Here is a 13,481-nt window from a genome sequence, read left to right on the forward strand (position 1 = left end):
CAGCCTTTACAGACACCTGGACCCCTCCTTGCTTACCAACTCAGATGAATACTGAAAAGTGACATTCGTACCATAGCATCATTCTAACTGATTTTCATCATTATTTTGTACTTGCATTTCAGTAGAGAGCCATAGAAGCACGTCACTGGACTGACATTTCAGTGTGTGCCAATTTCACTAGTGTTTGTGTAGTCTGATTAAAACCAGACAAGTGGCTAGACAAGTTGACATACTCACAGGAAGGCCTGTGTACCCCAGGCCAAGAGCCTCTACACTAGAAAGCACATTCAAGCCAGACCCTGCACACCCGGGGTCAATATAGAGCAAACTGGAGAATATCCTATAGACCTCCAGACATTTTCAGCAGAATGACTGCCCGGATTAACTCTTCCAATGGCATCTTAAGGTGACCTGCAGAGGAAAGAATGTGTTCGTGTCCTCTTTGCTATAATAGGAAAGGCCTGAAACTCCAACTTCAATTTATTTTTAAGTCTAGCAATTCAGGTCATCTACAGTTTTCCAGCAAGACACTATGGCTGAATGGACAATGACAAGCATGTTAACTGTTAAGAGGGCCCCTGCTTTGCAGAAGATGGGTACAGGTCATGCAGGAAGATGCCAGGATCTGCGTTCCACCACCACCTCCCTAGCTCTCCAGCAAGCAGCTTTCTAGGGAGATTTAGCGGTCAAAGCCTTTTCGCCCCTTTAAGTTGTATAAGCTCATCTCTGCAGCCACAGCCACCAGACATTCAGATCAGACAAACCAATGGCTGCCTCCACACACAACTTATCAAACCAACGCATATGGTCCAGCCAAGCACCCCCCTGCATCCCTGACAAGTTCCACCTTCCACGCCAGGCGAGCCCCCAAAGCACACAAGTGAAGACTGCATCCCACACCTCTGGATGAGAGAACCATCCTCCACTAAGAGCCCTCATTTCACACAAGGCAAGGCGGCTCCGGTTCTTTGGGCAATCCCGCAGGGGAGATCCCCATTGGTCTCTAGACTCCACCTCACAGTGACTACCACTTGCCACTTAACAGAATCCACAGCCTCAAGTTCAGCTTCTAGGCGCCCTAGACACTGCCAGGGTAGAGCTGGCACCAGAGAATGGTCTCAGAAGACAGCAAGCTGAGCAGGCAGTAGCTTCAGCTAGCCAATAGGAAATGGGGCGGCCTAACCCCAGCCTTCAAAGGAAGTTAAGCACCTATGGATGTGTGCCACTGAAGCTCTTGTGTAGACAGGACTATGCTGCCAGGAGGGATTCTCCCACTGCTGGGACTCAGCTTGGGGCTAAGCAGCAGGGTTCATGGAGTCCCATGTCCAGCAGTTTAGGTGCCATGGGACTAGCTGCTTGTAGGGTTAGATAGCAGCTGGACAAGGAGGTTGAAATTTGGACACAGGCACCCTAATCCTTTTGTGGATCTAGTGCCAAGCGTACATGTCTATACATATTCCTGGGTTGCACAAACATACTAGGTACAAGTTTAGGCCATTTAATAAGAATTTACTTTCTAAAGTGTTTTGCCCCATAACAAAACTGACTAAGAGTTAAGGCTGTCAGCATCTAAGGTCTTTGGGAATTCACATTTAAACACACAAAGGGCTTGTCTACACTGTTTACAACAAGCAGTAAGTGATCTTTACCATACTGCATCTGCACAGGGACAGAGTTAGAATCACATGGACACTGAGATTTGCTGTTCCTGACTAGTGATTACTTGCACAATGCTAATGTTTCTAGCTTAAGGAAAAAGCCATGACCTGGTACAGATGAGACTAATGCCCTGTCCCAGTGCAAGTGCGCACTCAGGGCTGCTTTTTCCACAATATGAACGCAACTGGTGCACTAAACCAGATAAGGAACGGCTCCTTCAGCAAAAGCATCTTCCCCTGTGCCAAGAAGAGACAGGTAGCTAAGCAGCCCATGCTTATGGATGGTGTGGCCATTTCAGATTTAGGTGGCTGCTGATAGCTTGGTCTTGTGGCCCATTGCCCAAATCACATTGGCCATGTCGAGTCAATCTCTTAACAGGAGCTAAGCACCACACTTGCTACAAGATCATGGAACTATGACCACCATTTAGTGCAGTTCAGAGCCTGCAGCATGTCCCTCTTTGGCTCAAGGGTGGGGGAAGAGCCCCCACTCCTTGGTGGGGCATGTCAGTAGCTCAGATTAAACTTTAGGTTGTTTAAAACAACTGAGACCCACACTAATACTTAATTGTATGCCACCGGCAGCAGTTTGGATTTATGCACTGCCCTGCAAAGCTTTGCCACCCAAACCATGCGGCTTTGCGCAGATGCACGAAAGCCACTGAAGAGCAAAGTAAGCCGACTTACCCCTGTTCAAGCTGAGCCACAGAGTAAGGAATGCACTCAGCCGTGAAAGTACCATGCAATTTTAGGATGTGGTAGGTGCAACTTTAGAAACATCTAAGGTACCAGTAGTGCTGCAAATGAAGTGGGAATAAAGTTTTGGACCGGCTATCCCAGATGGCCTCCCACATTCATGAAGCAGAAACCTTACAAAGCTGCAGTCTATATAAATCCTGTTTCTTGGTGCATCAATGATTAGTTGTGATTTTTTAAACAAGTCAGCTTTATCCACATGCCAGTTCTGCAATCACAGAATACTAGAAGTGGAAGAGAGCTCAAGAGGTCATCCAGTCCAGTCAGTCCCCTGCACTCACAACAGGACCAAGCACCATCCAGAGCATCCCTGACATGTTTATTTAACCTGCTCTTAAATGGCTATTAGCCAGGATGGGTAGGAGTGGTGCCCCTAGTCAGTCACACTGGGAATGGATCACTTGATTACTTGTTCTGTTCCCTCTGGAGCAACTGACATTGGCCACTGTCAGCAGACAGGATACCGGGCTAGACAGACTGGTCTAATCCAATATGGCCGTTCTTATGTTCTTGAATATCTCCAATGTTGGAGAGCCACAACTTCCCTAGGCCATTTATTCTAATGTTTGACCACCTTGACAGTTAGGAAGCTTTCTCTGATGTCCAACCTAAACCTCCTTTGCTGCAATTTAAGACCACTGTTTCTTGCCCCATCATTCGGGGTCAAGGAGAACAATTTTTCCTCCCTCTTCCATGCAATATCCTTTTTAGGTACTTGAAATCTGTTATGTTTCCTCAGTCTTTTCTTTTCCAAACCCAATTTTCAGCCTTCCCTCATAGCTCATGTTCTCTAGACTTTTAATCATTCATGTTGCTCTTCTCCACACTTTCTCCAGAACTGGACACAATACTTCAACTGAGGCCTAATCAGGGCAGAGTAAAGTGGAAGAATACCTTCTTGTGTCTTGCTCACAACACTCCTGTTAATTTTTTATCCTCTTAGGTGAAATGATTTTAGCCTCCTGTTGCAGAGAATGAGTTCTGATACTGACAATTTACTCTGGTCCCAGCAGGCTAGAGACCTCTTAAGTATTTTTATTTTCTCATTCAGTCAGTGTTATAGCTTTTGCCAACACAAGAACTATTTTGGAAAGAGAAGCCCATGAAGACCACAGCACGCTGTGCAAGTCGGGGAACAAGGCTGCATAATATTGTCATTATTACATAGTGCTTGGAATGGAAGACTCTTTGATCATGTATGAAGTTTCAGATTTTAGCACCAGCATACTTATTAAGGCACACTTATGCTAAAGTCCCATAGTTTGCCTTGTTATATGTCAAGAAAACTCTCTACAAGGAGCCAAGAACACACTGGCTGAGTGACAGACATGACCATTACATGTAAGTTGTCCAGTCAATTTCCTAGCTAACACCATCTTACAGCAGCTGTGTTCCACACTGCCTCTGGAGGAGGATACACTCGTAACTCTTCGCTCTTCCTCCATCAGAGCACAGGGATGCACTGGCTGAAAGGACCTAGGAGCAGTTTACTAGCAGCAGACCAGATGAATAAACTCCTTCTCTTTGGGACCTCAAAGAAATTGAGGCAGGGTCCCAGTCCTCATTCTTTGCCTTGGGTCCAATGTGCTAGTTCACAGATAGGCAGTAACAAAATCCTGGGTGTGACAGAGAAGGTGGCCTGAAGGACTACTTTAGTAATCCAGAATATACCAGCAGTTGTGAAGTATACCACACAGCAACTTACTACTAGCTACCATGGCAGACATTGGTTGCCATGTAGTAGATCTGCAAAGATAAGATCTCTTCAAAGAATGCCTCAGTGCGTTTTCAGAGGAGCTGGTCTGCCTTTTAAGCAGCCAAAGCTCCTATCCATTAGAAGACACTGGCAAACCAGAAACCAGAATTGTGACTGGTAATAAACAAGTGCAGCCTAATTAGTGGCTATGGAAATGTTTATTTATACAAGGACAGTACAGACTTGTGTCTCAAATGACCTGTAAGCAGTTGGAAAGCTACCAAACTTTCTGTCCTGTCAAATGAAGTCCAGGTTTCTCAGCTCCATTATGTTTTTATTTTGCACCTCTGTTTCGGTGCAAGTCTGGATACTTGTTCTGATCGAGGCCAGGTCAACACTAGACATTTGTCAGTACAGCAGTGTTGGGGTGTGAGGGTTTTCTGCATTTGTATGGCCATACTAGCATAAAATTGCTTCCGCCAGTACAGCTTATGTGACTGAACTAGCATAAGCTATTACGGCACAGAAGCCATTTTATGCCAGTATAAGCCGATTCTTCACTAGGGGAGCATTTTCCTAGTATTGTTATATGGTGAAATCTTCGCAACAACCAGGCCTAAAGCCAGATCTACACTACAGACCTATATTGGTGTAACTACCTCACTCAGGGGTATGAAAACATCTCCCATCAACCAGCTACCACCTCACACGGAGGGGCTCAACAACATCAATTGGAGAAGCTCAGTGCAGCCTGCAAGCACAGTTGCCTCCTCTGAAGCGCTGCAGCCCACGAAGACGAGTAGAGCATTTAAACAAAGTAGGACACTGAATCCAAAATAAGTCTTGCACCGAGCAGATTAGCACCCCTGCAAGCTGACAGCTTAGTTGTTTCAGTGCGAGTCTGCATGTAAACCAGAATTAAGACCCTGACCAGACCTCCAGCAGAAGACCTGATCCTGATACCTCTAAGGTAGAAACAAGCAAAAAAATTGCTGAAAGAAAGACTTAGGCACTTACATATCACAGGGCTGTACACACCCAGAACTGCAGTGATTTCCTTCATAAGTCATCTTTAAGTACACCCCCACCCACTTAGATTCACAGAAAATTAGGGCTGGAAGAAACCTCAGGAAGTCATTGAGTCCAACCCTCTGCTCAATGCAGAGCCAATCCCAACTAAAACATCCCAGACAGGGCTTTGTCAAGCCGGGCCTTAAAAACCTGTAAGGGTGGAGACTGCACCACCTCCCCTAGGTAACCACTTGTTAATACTCTTTAAGAGTCATGTTCAGAACTACCATGCAAGACATTCTTACGTATTACAGCTAGCTATGGAATCCCCTCTATTACAGCCATCTGACATGGGTGGTTGGTGCCCACAAGAGCACAGAGAGCTAAGTCACCTGGCAAAAGGTCACTTCTTCCTTTTGTGATGGGCGTGGTGCAGACTCCACTGAAATCCAGAGAGTTATCCAACATGGCATTTATTCTGCGGAAGATATCAGCATTGCTGCAAGTCGAGAGTGCAGGTGCATCGGGGCTATCCCAGCAGTCCTTGGTGGTCCTCCCAATCTCTTCCTTCTGAGGAGAAGTCAAAGTGTTAGTGCCTTGCCATTTATGTTCTTACTGTACCCAGCAAAGTCTTGTCGCACAGCAAATGACTCCTCTGGCTTATTGGTTGCAATGAATTATCCCCCCCACCTCCTGTCATGAAGGTTAGGTCCATCAATGGCTATTAGCTAGGATGGGTAGGGATGGTGTCCCTGGCCTCTGTGCTCAGAAGCTGGGAATAGGTGACAGGGGAGTGATCGCTTGATTCCCTGTTCTGTTCACTCCCTCTGGGGCACCTGCCATTGGCCACTGTCAGCAGAGAGGAGCCTGGGCCAGATGGACCTTTGGTCTGACCCAGCGTGGCTGTTCTTCTGTACATCAGATATTGACTGGCCTACATTGAACAAGGTATGACTTACAGCCGCAGTCTGTTTTACATTCAATACTTGGGCTAGGTTTACCTTTAGGCCTCTATGCTTACAGCCACCTCTCAGGACAGTGGTTCTGTGTCCAAGGAAAACGGTCAAGAGAATGGATGAGCAGACTTGTCAGTACGAAGGATGGCTGCTGAAATCAGAGCACCCCTCAAAACACTAATCTGTAGGAGATGGGGACCTGGTCAAGTGCCTCGCCTGGGCTGCACAAGTCAGCAGGCTAATGGGATATGGGACTTTGTTCCTGTCTACCAGTCCTGTGATCAGGTAACAGCTACTGCAAAAAGCCTTGCAGCACCAGATGTGCAAGAGGCCACCTGGCCCTGAGATTTGGCATATCCAAAGTACAGGTACATGCGTGCCAATACAGGATTTCCAAACACAATGCTTGAATGCAAGTGGCCTTCCTTGCTTTGTCTGCATGCAGTCGGGGGCGACAGGGGCTTCCCGTAGGTGGATTTTAAGTTATGGGAAGTGACCTTTCCATCATTTCTTTGATCATGAACTGATGAAATACAAGGTCAGTCAGACTTACTGTATAAACTTGCTTCTTCTGAAGAGACCATGTACAAGCATGTACAGCAGCTGACACCTCACTTGCTAGAGCATGGGTTCCCAAACTGGGGGGGCGTGAAGCAATCCACGGGGGGCGCGTGCAAGGCCACCCAGCCTCCCCCCCCCCCCATCAAGTTTTGCTGCCCTGTTCAGTTCCTTTCTTTTTTTGCTCAACAAGTTTTGCTGCTATTGGGGGGGGGGGGGGGGGAGGCGGCACATGTGAGGGTTTTTCAAAAATCAAAAAGGGGGCCATGATGCCAAAAAGTTTGGGAACCACTGTGCTAGAGGGACATGAAAAGAAACCTGGGACACTGAGGTACAGGGAAGTCACAGGGCATGTCCCTAGGCCCCAGGGCTAGCCATATGCCACTAGCAGGCTAACAACAAATTCCTCTTGCCCAGTTAACATTTTCCAGCACGGTGTACTGAGTCAGACTGTGCCTAAGCCTCCCACTGGCTGTTGGAGAATGAGATCCTCACTTGATTGTCACCATTAGGCTTGGAGATCTACACACAGCAGATCCGATGCAGTGACCAAAGCAGTGGAGCGAATCACGCCCTCTCACAAAAAAGAGACAACCATGAAATCTAGAGGAATGATTTCCCTTGGAGAGGGTGGAAACAGCACTTGTGATCCTGACAGACCAGGTGCCAGCTTATGCCAAGGTCCCCATGTCTCAGCTGCATGCTGAAAGAGCTGGAACCAGGACCGGCTCCACGGCGTTAGTACTGTTAGACCAGGTATTCGAATAATACATGCAGCAGCTCAAGCATTCCATGGTCTCATTTACAGTATTGTAAGACAAGCATTTGCATCGTAAGCCTCTAAGTCAGACAGCAGAGAGGCATTAACTAGCACAAAACGCTGGTCTCCGAGAAACGGCATTTTGCCATGTCTGACAAGGTCCATGGACACAGGAACAGGAGAGGTCTCTCAGAAGGTGAAGCCAGCAAGTAACTTCTCCCATTGACTGAGTTTGCAACTCAGACAGAGGAAGGAAAGGAACTAAAACCCCTAAAACAACAAGGAACTATACTGAATATTGCTTGGACTCTGGAGGCAAGATTTTCTAGGCAGAAAATCATCCCAAACCCAAGAGAACACAGGTGATGAGCCTGGTTTAGCCCTAAAGGGGACAGAGCTTGCTTATTACTGAAGCTTTTACTACCTTTTGAAACTGAAAATTGTAACTCATTTGTGTGTGCTTGCTTTAACCTTATAAGCAACTCATTCTTTTTTCCTATTAAATAAACCTGCTGAGTGTTTTAGGATTAGCTAAGTGCATAGTCTATGGTGAGAGATCCAAGCTGCAACTGATTTGACACAAGTGATTGGTCCTCTGGCCTCATGTAATCTGAATATTTTAGTGATTCATGGAGTAAGAGACTATCACAAAAATAACCCCCTGGGTGATGAGACAAGTTCACCTGGTACCAGCTAAGGAGCTGATGCTTGATACATGGCTGGTAAAATCTACGTACAGAACTCAGCCAATTTGGCGCTTGCATGATGGTGGTTCTCTGGCCTGTCCTGGGGCTACTAATGTCTTTAGCCGCTGCAGAACATGATAGATTGCTTGCGTGCCCCGTCCATCACTCCAGTCAGCAGCTAGTGACGGGAATGGCAGCCGAGCAGTAGCCTGACTTTAGGGAGGAAATGCATAACTAACTCTTGGCTTGTTGCTGTGCTCCGAGGCCCTGCCTCAGTGACCTTCCAGAAGAGGTGAGGAGACCTGAGAGCATTGCTCTCCCTGGCACCACCCAGAAGTGGTGTAGTACATTCTCCAGCCCCTACTGCTCCAGGAGCAAGGTGCCATGCTTTGGGCTGTGCTACTCTGGATGGCTGGGGCAGGTAGCCCCCAGCTCACAGAATGCCAGTGCAGCCAGGAGCTTATGCTCCTGTGGGCATGTGTGCACCTGTGCACGAGACTTACCCACTTACCGAGTCTTGCAGGGAAGCTTTCAAACAGAGGCAGGAAGATACAATTCCTGCAGCCCAGCCCTAGCATGGCAACAGAGTCATTTTCAGTAGGCAACCCTGGACTACACAGCCGTTAGCAAACTGGCTACGAAGCCAGCTCATAGCACAAGAACAGAACACATACACCAACTGCTGCATCGCTGGCACAGGCCAGGCTGTTGCAGCTACCAGCCATAAAATCAACTCCCATGAAACAGATGGAAAACAGGAAAGCATGCAATTCTATTGAAGACAGAACATGAGCTTGGTCAATAAATATTTGCTTAGACTTGTGCAAAAGGTAGTTCTCTTTGGGACTATTGCACAGCCTTTCATATACCTATACTACCTCCCATATTTACACCTAGTGGTTGCAGTCAGTCTGCAGTGGTCAGATGGAAAAGCTAGCGCACCAGAAATGCTGCCATCTGCACCAGAGCAAGCCAAGAGAAAGGAGAGAGGAGCTGAACTGGTTTTGTTTTAAGAAGGCCTGTTACAAAGTTCTTTCCTGTAAGCGCAGCTATCACTGGCTCAGAAGACAGGATCCACCTGGCATGGCAAGACCTAGCAAGTCTTCATCCCAAACTCAAGCGTATAGCCCATGGTCCTCCCTCACTCAATGTGCTTGCTCCTGTGCCAACTTGAGACACCAGCACCAGTGACATGAGAAAGTTGCAGTTTCATGGCAGGCACTATATTAAGAATTTAGTTAACCCAGCGCAAATCCCCGTGTACGGCTTGGATTAGCATAAATGGATTAGAGCCATTTAAAACCAAAATAACTGTCCACACGGCTTTTGCACCTGTTGAAACCATTTGACTATACGCCAATGCAACCTCCTCAGTTTTGCTTCCTAGCTTCAAAGGCAGTTAACTTTGAAAAGTTTCTAGCCTTAACCCCTCTTCTTGATTTTGGGTTAGAAATGGAGGTATTTTGGATCCTGAACTAAGGCAACTCCTGCAGTACCAGGAGGTGGAAGTGGGGTGACCAGTGGAACAGATTTTAGCCACTTGAGTGTTAACATCTTTTTAACCCCTCTGCAGCGGACAGCCCCATGGTGCACAAGGAAAGGGGCTTTCCCTGACGTCTTCCAGAAGTGCTGGCCCCAAATCACTGAGCACCCTGAAGATGAACAGGAAGACCTTGAATTGGACTCAGTCCAGGGAAACCAAATAAAGACCTACTCCCCCAATATCGTCTCTAGGGATACAGGCACCTGAGAGCTCTGAGGAAGCAGAGGAAAGCAGGGAACCTGTGTTAGGGCTAGTCAGGGTTAATGAACATGGCAGGAAGCATGCAAGCAGCCATTCTGCAGGGCATATGGAAGACTATAGCTTCAGGCCTGGTCTACACTAGGAAATTAAGGTGATATCTATGTTCCTCAGGGGTATGAAAATCCACATTCCACTGGCACAGACAGAATTCACCGAGAGGTGGCGGCTAGACTGAGGAGAGGAGTACCTACACAGACAGGAGAACCCCAGTGTCAGCACAGGCAGCGTCTTCACTCTGGCACTATAGCACCGCTGCAGCATTTTAAGTGTAAGCAAGCCCTCAAAAGCAACTTCCGTGCTGACCTGAGCAGCAGTGCAGGCTGACAAAAAGCAGGGAGAAGTCAGTTGCCAGGCTTTTGTACAACGGCAGCAGAAAGGGTTTTCCCTAGAGGGCACCTTTAAGATTCAAGTTCAGATAGAATGGACTTACCATGCTCTGACTTAGGCAGCTTTACACTAAATGCTACAGCGCTCACCTGTGCCGCCATGGCACTGTCAGAAACCGCCTGCACCAACGGGATCCTCCAGTCAGCCCTGCCGGCAGCTGGCCCAACAAAGTCTTCCATCAACCCAGTACTGTCTACGCTGGGGTAGAATCAGAAGAGCTACTTCTCAGGGGTGTGGATTTCTCATACCTCCAAGAGACGCAACTCCACTGACAACAATTCTAGCACAGACCAAGCCTACATGCCAGAGTGATATATGCAGAGTCACAAGGGGTTCTATTTGTTCAAGCTTCTTCGTTCAGATTCATATATGAATCCTGCTTCAGTCTCCCAGACACAAGCCTGCATTCCGTATGTCACATGGTCACCTCAAGAGAGCTTGACATCAACTTTAGTTCCAGGGAAGCAATACCAGTAATCCTGCCCTGCAGCTCACGCCGCTAGCTGATTTGCAGGGTACTGCATACAGCTCCAGGAGTCTTACATTAGCCTTTGTTTACTACAGTATTGCCTCATTGCATCTCCCTGGACTTCCCCCCCCAGAAAGAAGTTTCAAACATGACCTTGGCTCATGGACAGAAGAGACTTTCCTACTCTGTGTATTGATACTATGGTGGTGCATCACACTTCTGGAATATGCAAAGTCACATGCAAATGTATACAGCCTTCTAGATCTCAGTAGCAAAAGTAATTTACTAGTTGGTAAAGACTAGCACGTAAAGGGGTAAGATTTGAATCGCTGAAGCGAATGCTGTGAAAAGCTTTGGTGCAGGGCCATTGGAAGCAGAGATTAAGATAAATTATATCAGACTACCAAGACTAAAGCACCAATACAGGAGATCTGGAGACCAACCAAGTAGCCTCTGGTGAACTGACAGAATGGAAAACTGCTGAAGCATTAGTCTTTGCAGAGGTGTGTCTGTACTGGGATGTCTCCACTTGACTGAGCAGAACCCAATTTCTACATAAAAGCCTGGGGAGGTGGGGCTTCAACAAGCCAGTGCAAGGATGTGTTTTGTTTACCAGAGGCATTAACAGCCAAGAACTTTTATTTAGACAAAGTTCCCTGAAGCACTTACACCCAACTACAGAAAGAGGAAACAGGATGTACTAGGCTAGTGAGAGAAGGAGGAAAGGCTCCTGGTAGATATGGGAAGTTGGACCATTGAGGGATGGGATGGAGGGTTTTCACAGAATCGAGAGTAGTGGGACTTAAGGATGGCAAGAAGCAGTGATGAGCCAGAAGCTTTGTCTGAAGACATGAACCAACAAACCAGAAGTGAGGCCCAGCATGAGTCTGCCATGACCAAAGGGAGTTATCACTTCACCAGCTGTGAGGCTTCAGAAGTGATGTGGATACAGGAGTAAGAACTCACAAAATCCACTGCTGTATTTTTCTGTGCACCCTTCACATGAGAGGGTCTCAGGGCTGCAATATGCTGATGTTTAGGGGTACTTCTCAGTAGCGCAGCTCATGCTGCACTTTAAGCACTCTGGGCCCCTGGAGCCAGCTCCATCTAAGCTTGTTAGCACAATTGTTTATTTAGATTTCAACATGAAGTTTTAGTGGGATTTGAACAGTGTAAAGAAACGGTTTAAACATGGTGCAGTCCCACAGGGTAGCCTAGGCAAAACCAGGTTCTAGATTAGGTCCCTACCTGGTCTAGAAAACAGTGGTGTTTGTTCCCACTTACCAAGCAAGCGGTTAATCCTTTTCTACTAAATAAACATTTTGTAGCAAGTTCCCACTGGAGCTAACCGGGATTCAGCGCCATCATTGCTGTGCCGTGGAGAACTCCTCTGGATGAGCCGGCAGCGTAAGCCCTGTTTCAGAATCCAACACCTAATTTACAATGCAAGAGCTATGCCAGTGTAAGTAAGGGTGCGATGTTTTAGGTGCAGATGCCTTTCACTGATACAGCTGATTTCCCTTCCCCAGCTGGAATAAGCTGTGTCACACACACACTCTTATACTGGGGTAGCTGCATGCACACAAGCCGTTTGCTGCTTTAGCTGCACTCAGAGATGGCTCTAAACCTAATGGTGCCAAGGCAAGGAGTGTTCCCCCCCCCCCCCCACACACACCATTTGTTAAAATTTTCAATACCTTATTTTGTATTCCATAGGTAGCCCCCATTTCATGGCTGACGCACAATCTGCACCCGTGATTTCTCTCATACAGGACAAATTTGCATGCTAGATATGTAAATATGATTTAGCTGGGTCTTCAATGGCTATGAAAAATGGCTACCTCCAAACCTGTTTTTAGAGCAACTGAAATGTATCATCAAGAAACTGATCTGTACACCAACCATAGGGGGACCACTATTAGTGCTGAAGTAGGATTCAAGTGTTAATCCTAGTCCTTCAGTCCAAAGATAACGTCTCATCTTTGCCCTCACGAACTGAAGCAGCAGCAGAGATGCCCCTTTTAAACGGACAAGGGCACGGAGAACAACACACAAGGAGATCTGAAGAAAACGCATCCACTTCTCGAATAAGCAAAACATCTTACTTCACACATTGATTTTCCCCTTGTCACCAACAATAAGAAGCACCTCAAACCCAGTACCCGTCAAGCCCGGTACCCCAGACAGTCACCTGCCTCCAAATCCAGTCCTAGCCAGCAAAAAATGTTAGTATAGGACACATCTTCGGGCTTGTCCAATGCCACACAGGAGCACTGAGATGCCAGGTGTCTTATGTGAGAGGAACCAAACTGGTGATAGAAATCTTGCAATCTAGTGTCGACAGGCCTCTAGAAAGTGCTTTGGCTGCCAACAGCTGGTCAGGACAACTTCAGAAGCATTTTCTGCCAGAACACAGCTTAAGCATTGAATTGCTTCATGCAAGTCTTCATTTCACCAAAGTTTTGCTTAGAAAAAATGGAAAGCGTTCTGATGTCAAAACATCCCATTTGCTATTTTTAGAGCAAAGTGTTATGGCTTTGTTTTGAAACCATTTGCTTTGGAATTTTGTATTGCGTTAATAAAAAGTCAAACCCTAAGACTGACAACCAAAACGGCACATCAGAACAAAACATTTTGATCAGCCCAAAGTGCTGTTTCCAGATTTTTCTTGAGAATTTCTCAGCTTTGTAAATTAGAACACTACAAAATACCAAGCTCTCAGAGTCCTTTGCAAAATGGA

General features: G+C 46.7%; 1 protein-coding gene across 5 annotated transcripts in view; it reads right to left on the minus strand.

The window, feature by feature from the left end:
- CPEB1 (cytoplasmic polyadenylation element binding protein 1) overlaps positions 1–13,481 on the minus strand; it is a 53,906-nt gene that overhangs the window by 34,443 nt on the left and 5,982 nt on the right. For 4 of the 5 annotated variants that reach the window (XM_075897502.1, XM_075897500.1, XM_075897498.1 and 1 more), the window contains exon 2: positions 5,514–5,691. In XM_075897502.1, the coding sequence (XP_075753617.1) occupies positions 5,514–5,691 (178 nt within the window). The remainder of the gene's footprint in view (positions 1–5,513; positions 5,692–13,481) is intronic. The other variant, XM_075897499.1, reaches the window with a different exon arrangement.

The sequence above is a fragment of the Pelodiscus sinensis genome, chromosome 14 (assembly GCF_049634645.1).
Source record: "Pelodiscus sinensis isolate JC-2024 chromosome 14, ASM4963464v1, whole genome shotgun sequence".
Lineage (NCBI taxonomy): Eukaryota > Metazoa > Chordata > Testudines > Trionychidae > Pelodiscus > Pelodiscus sinensis.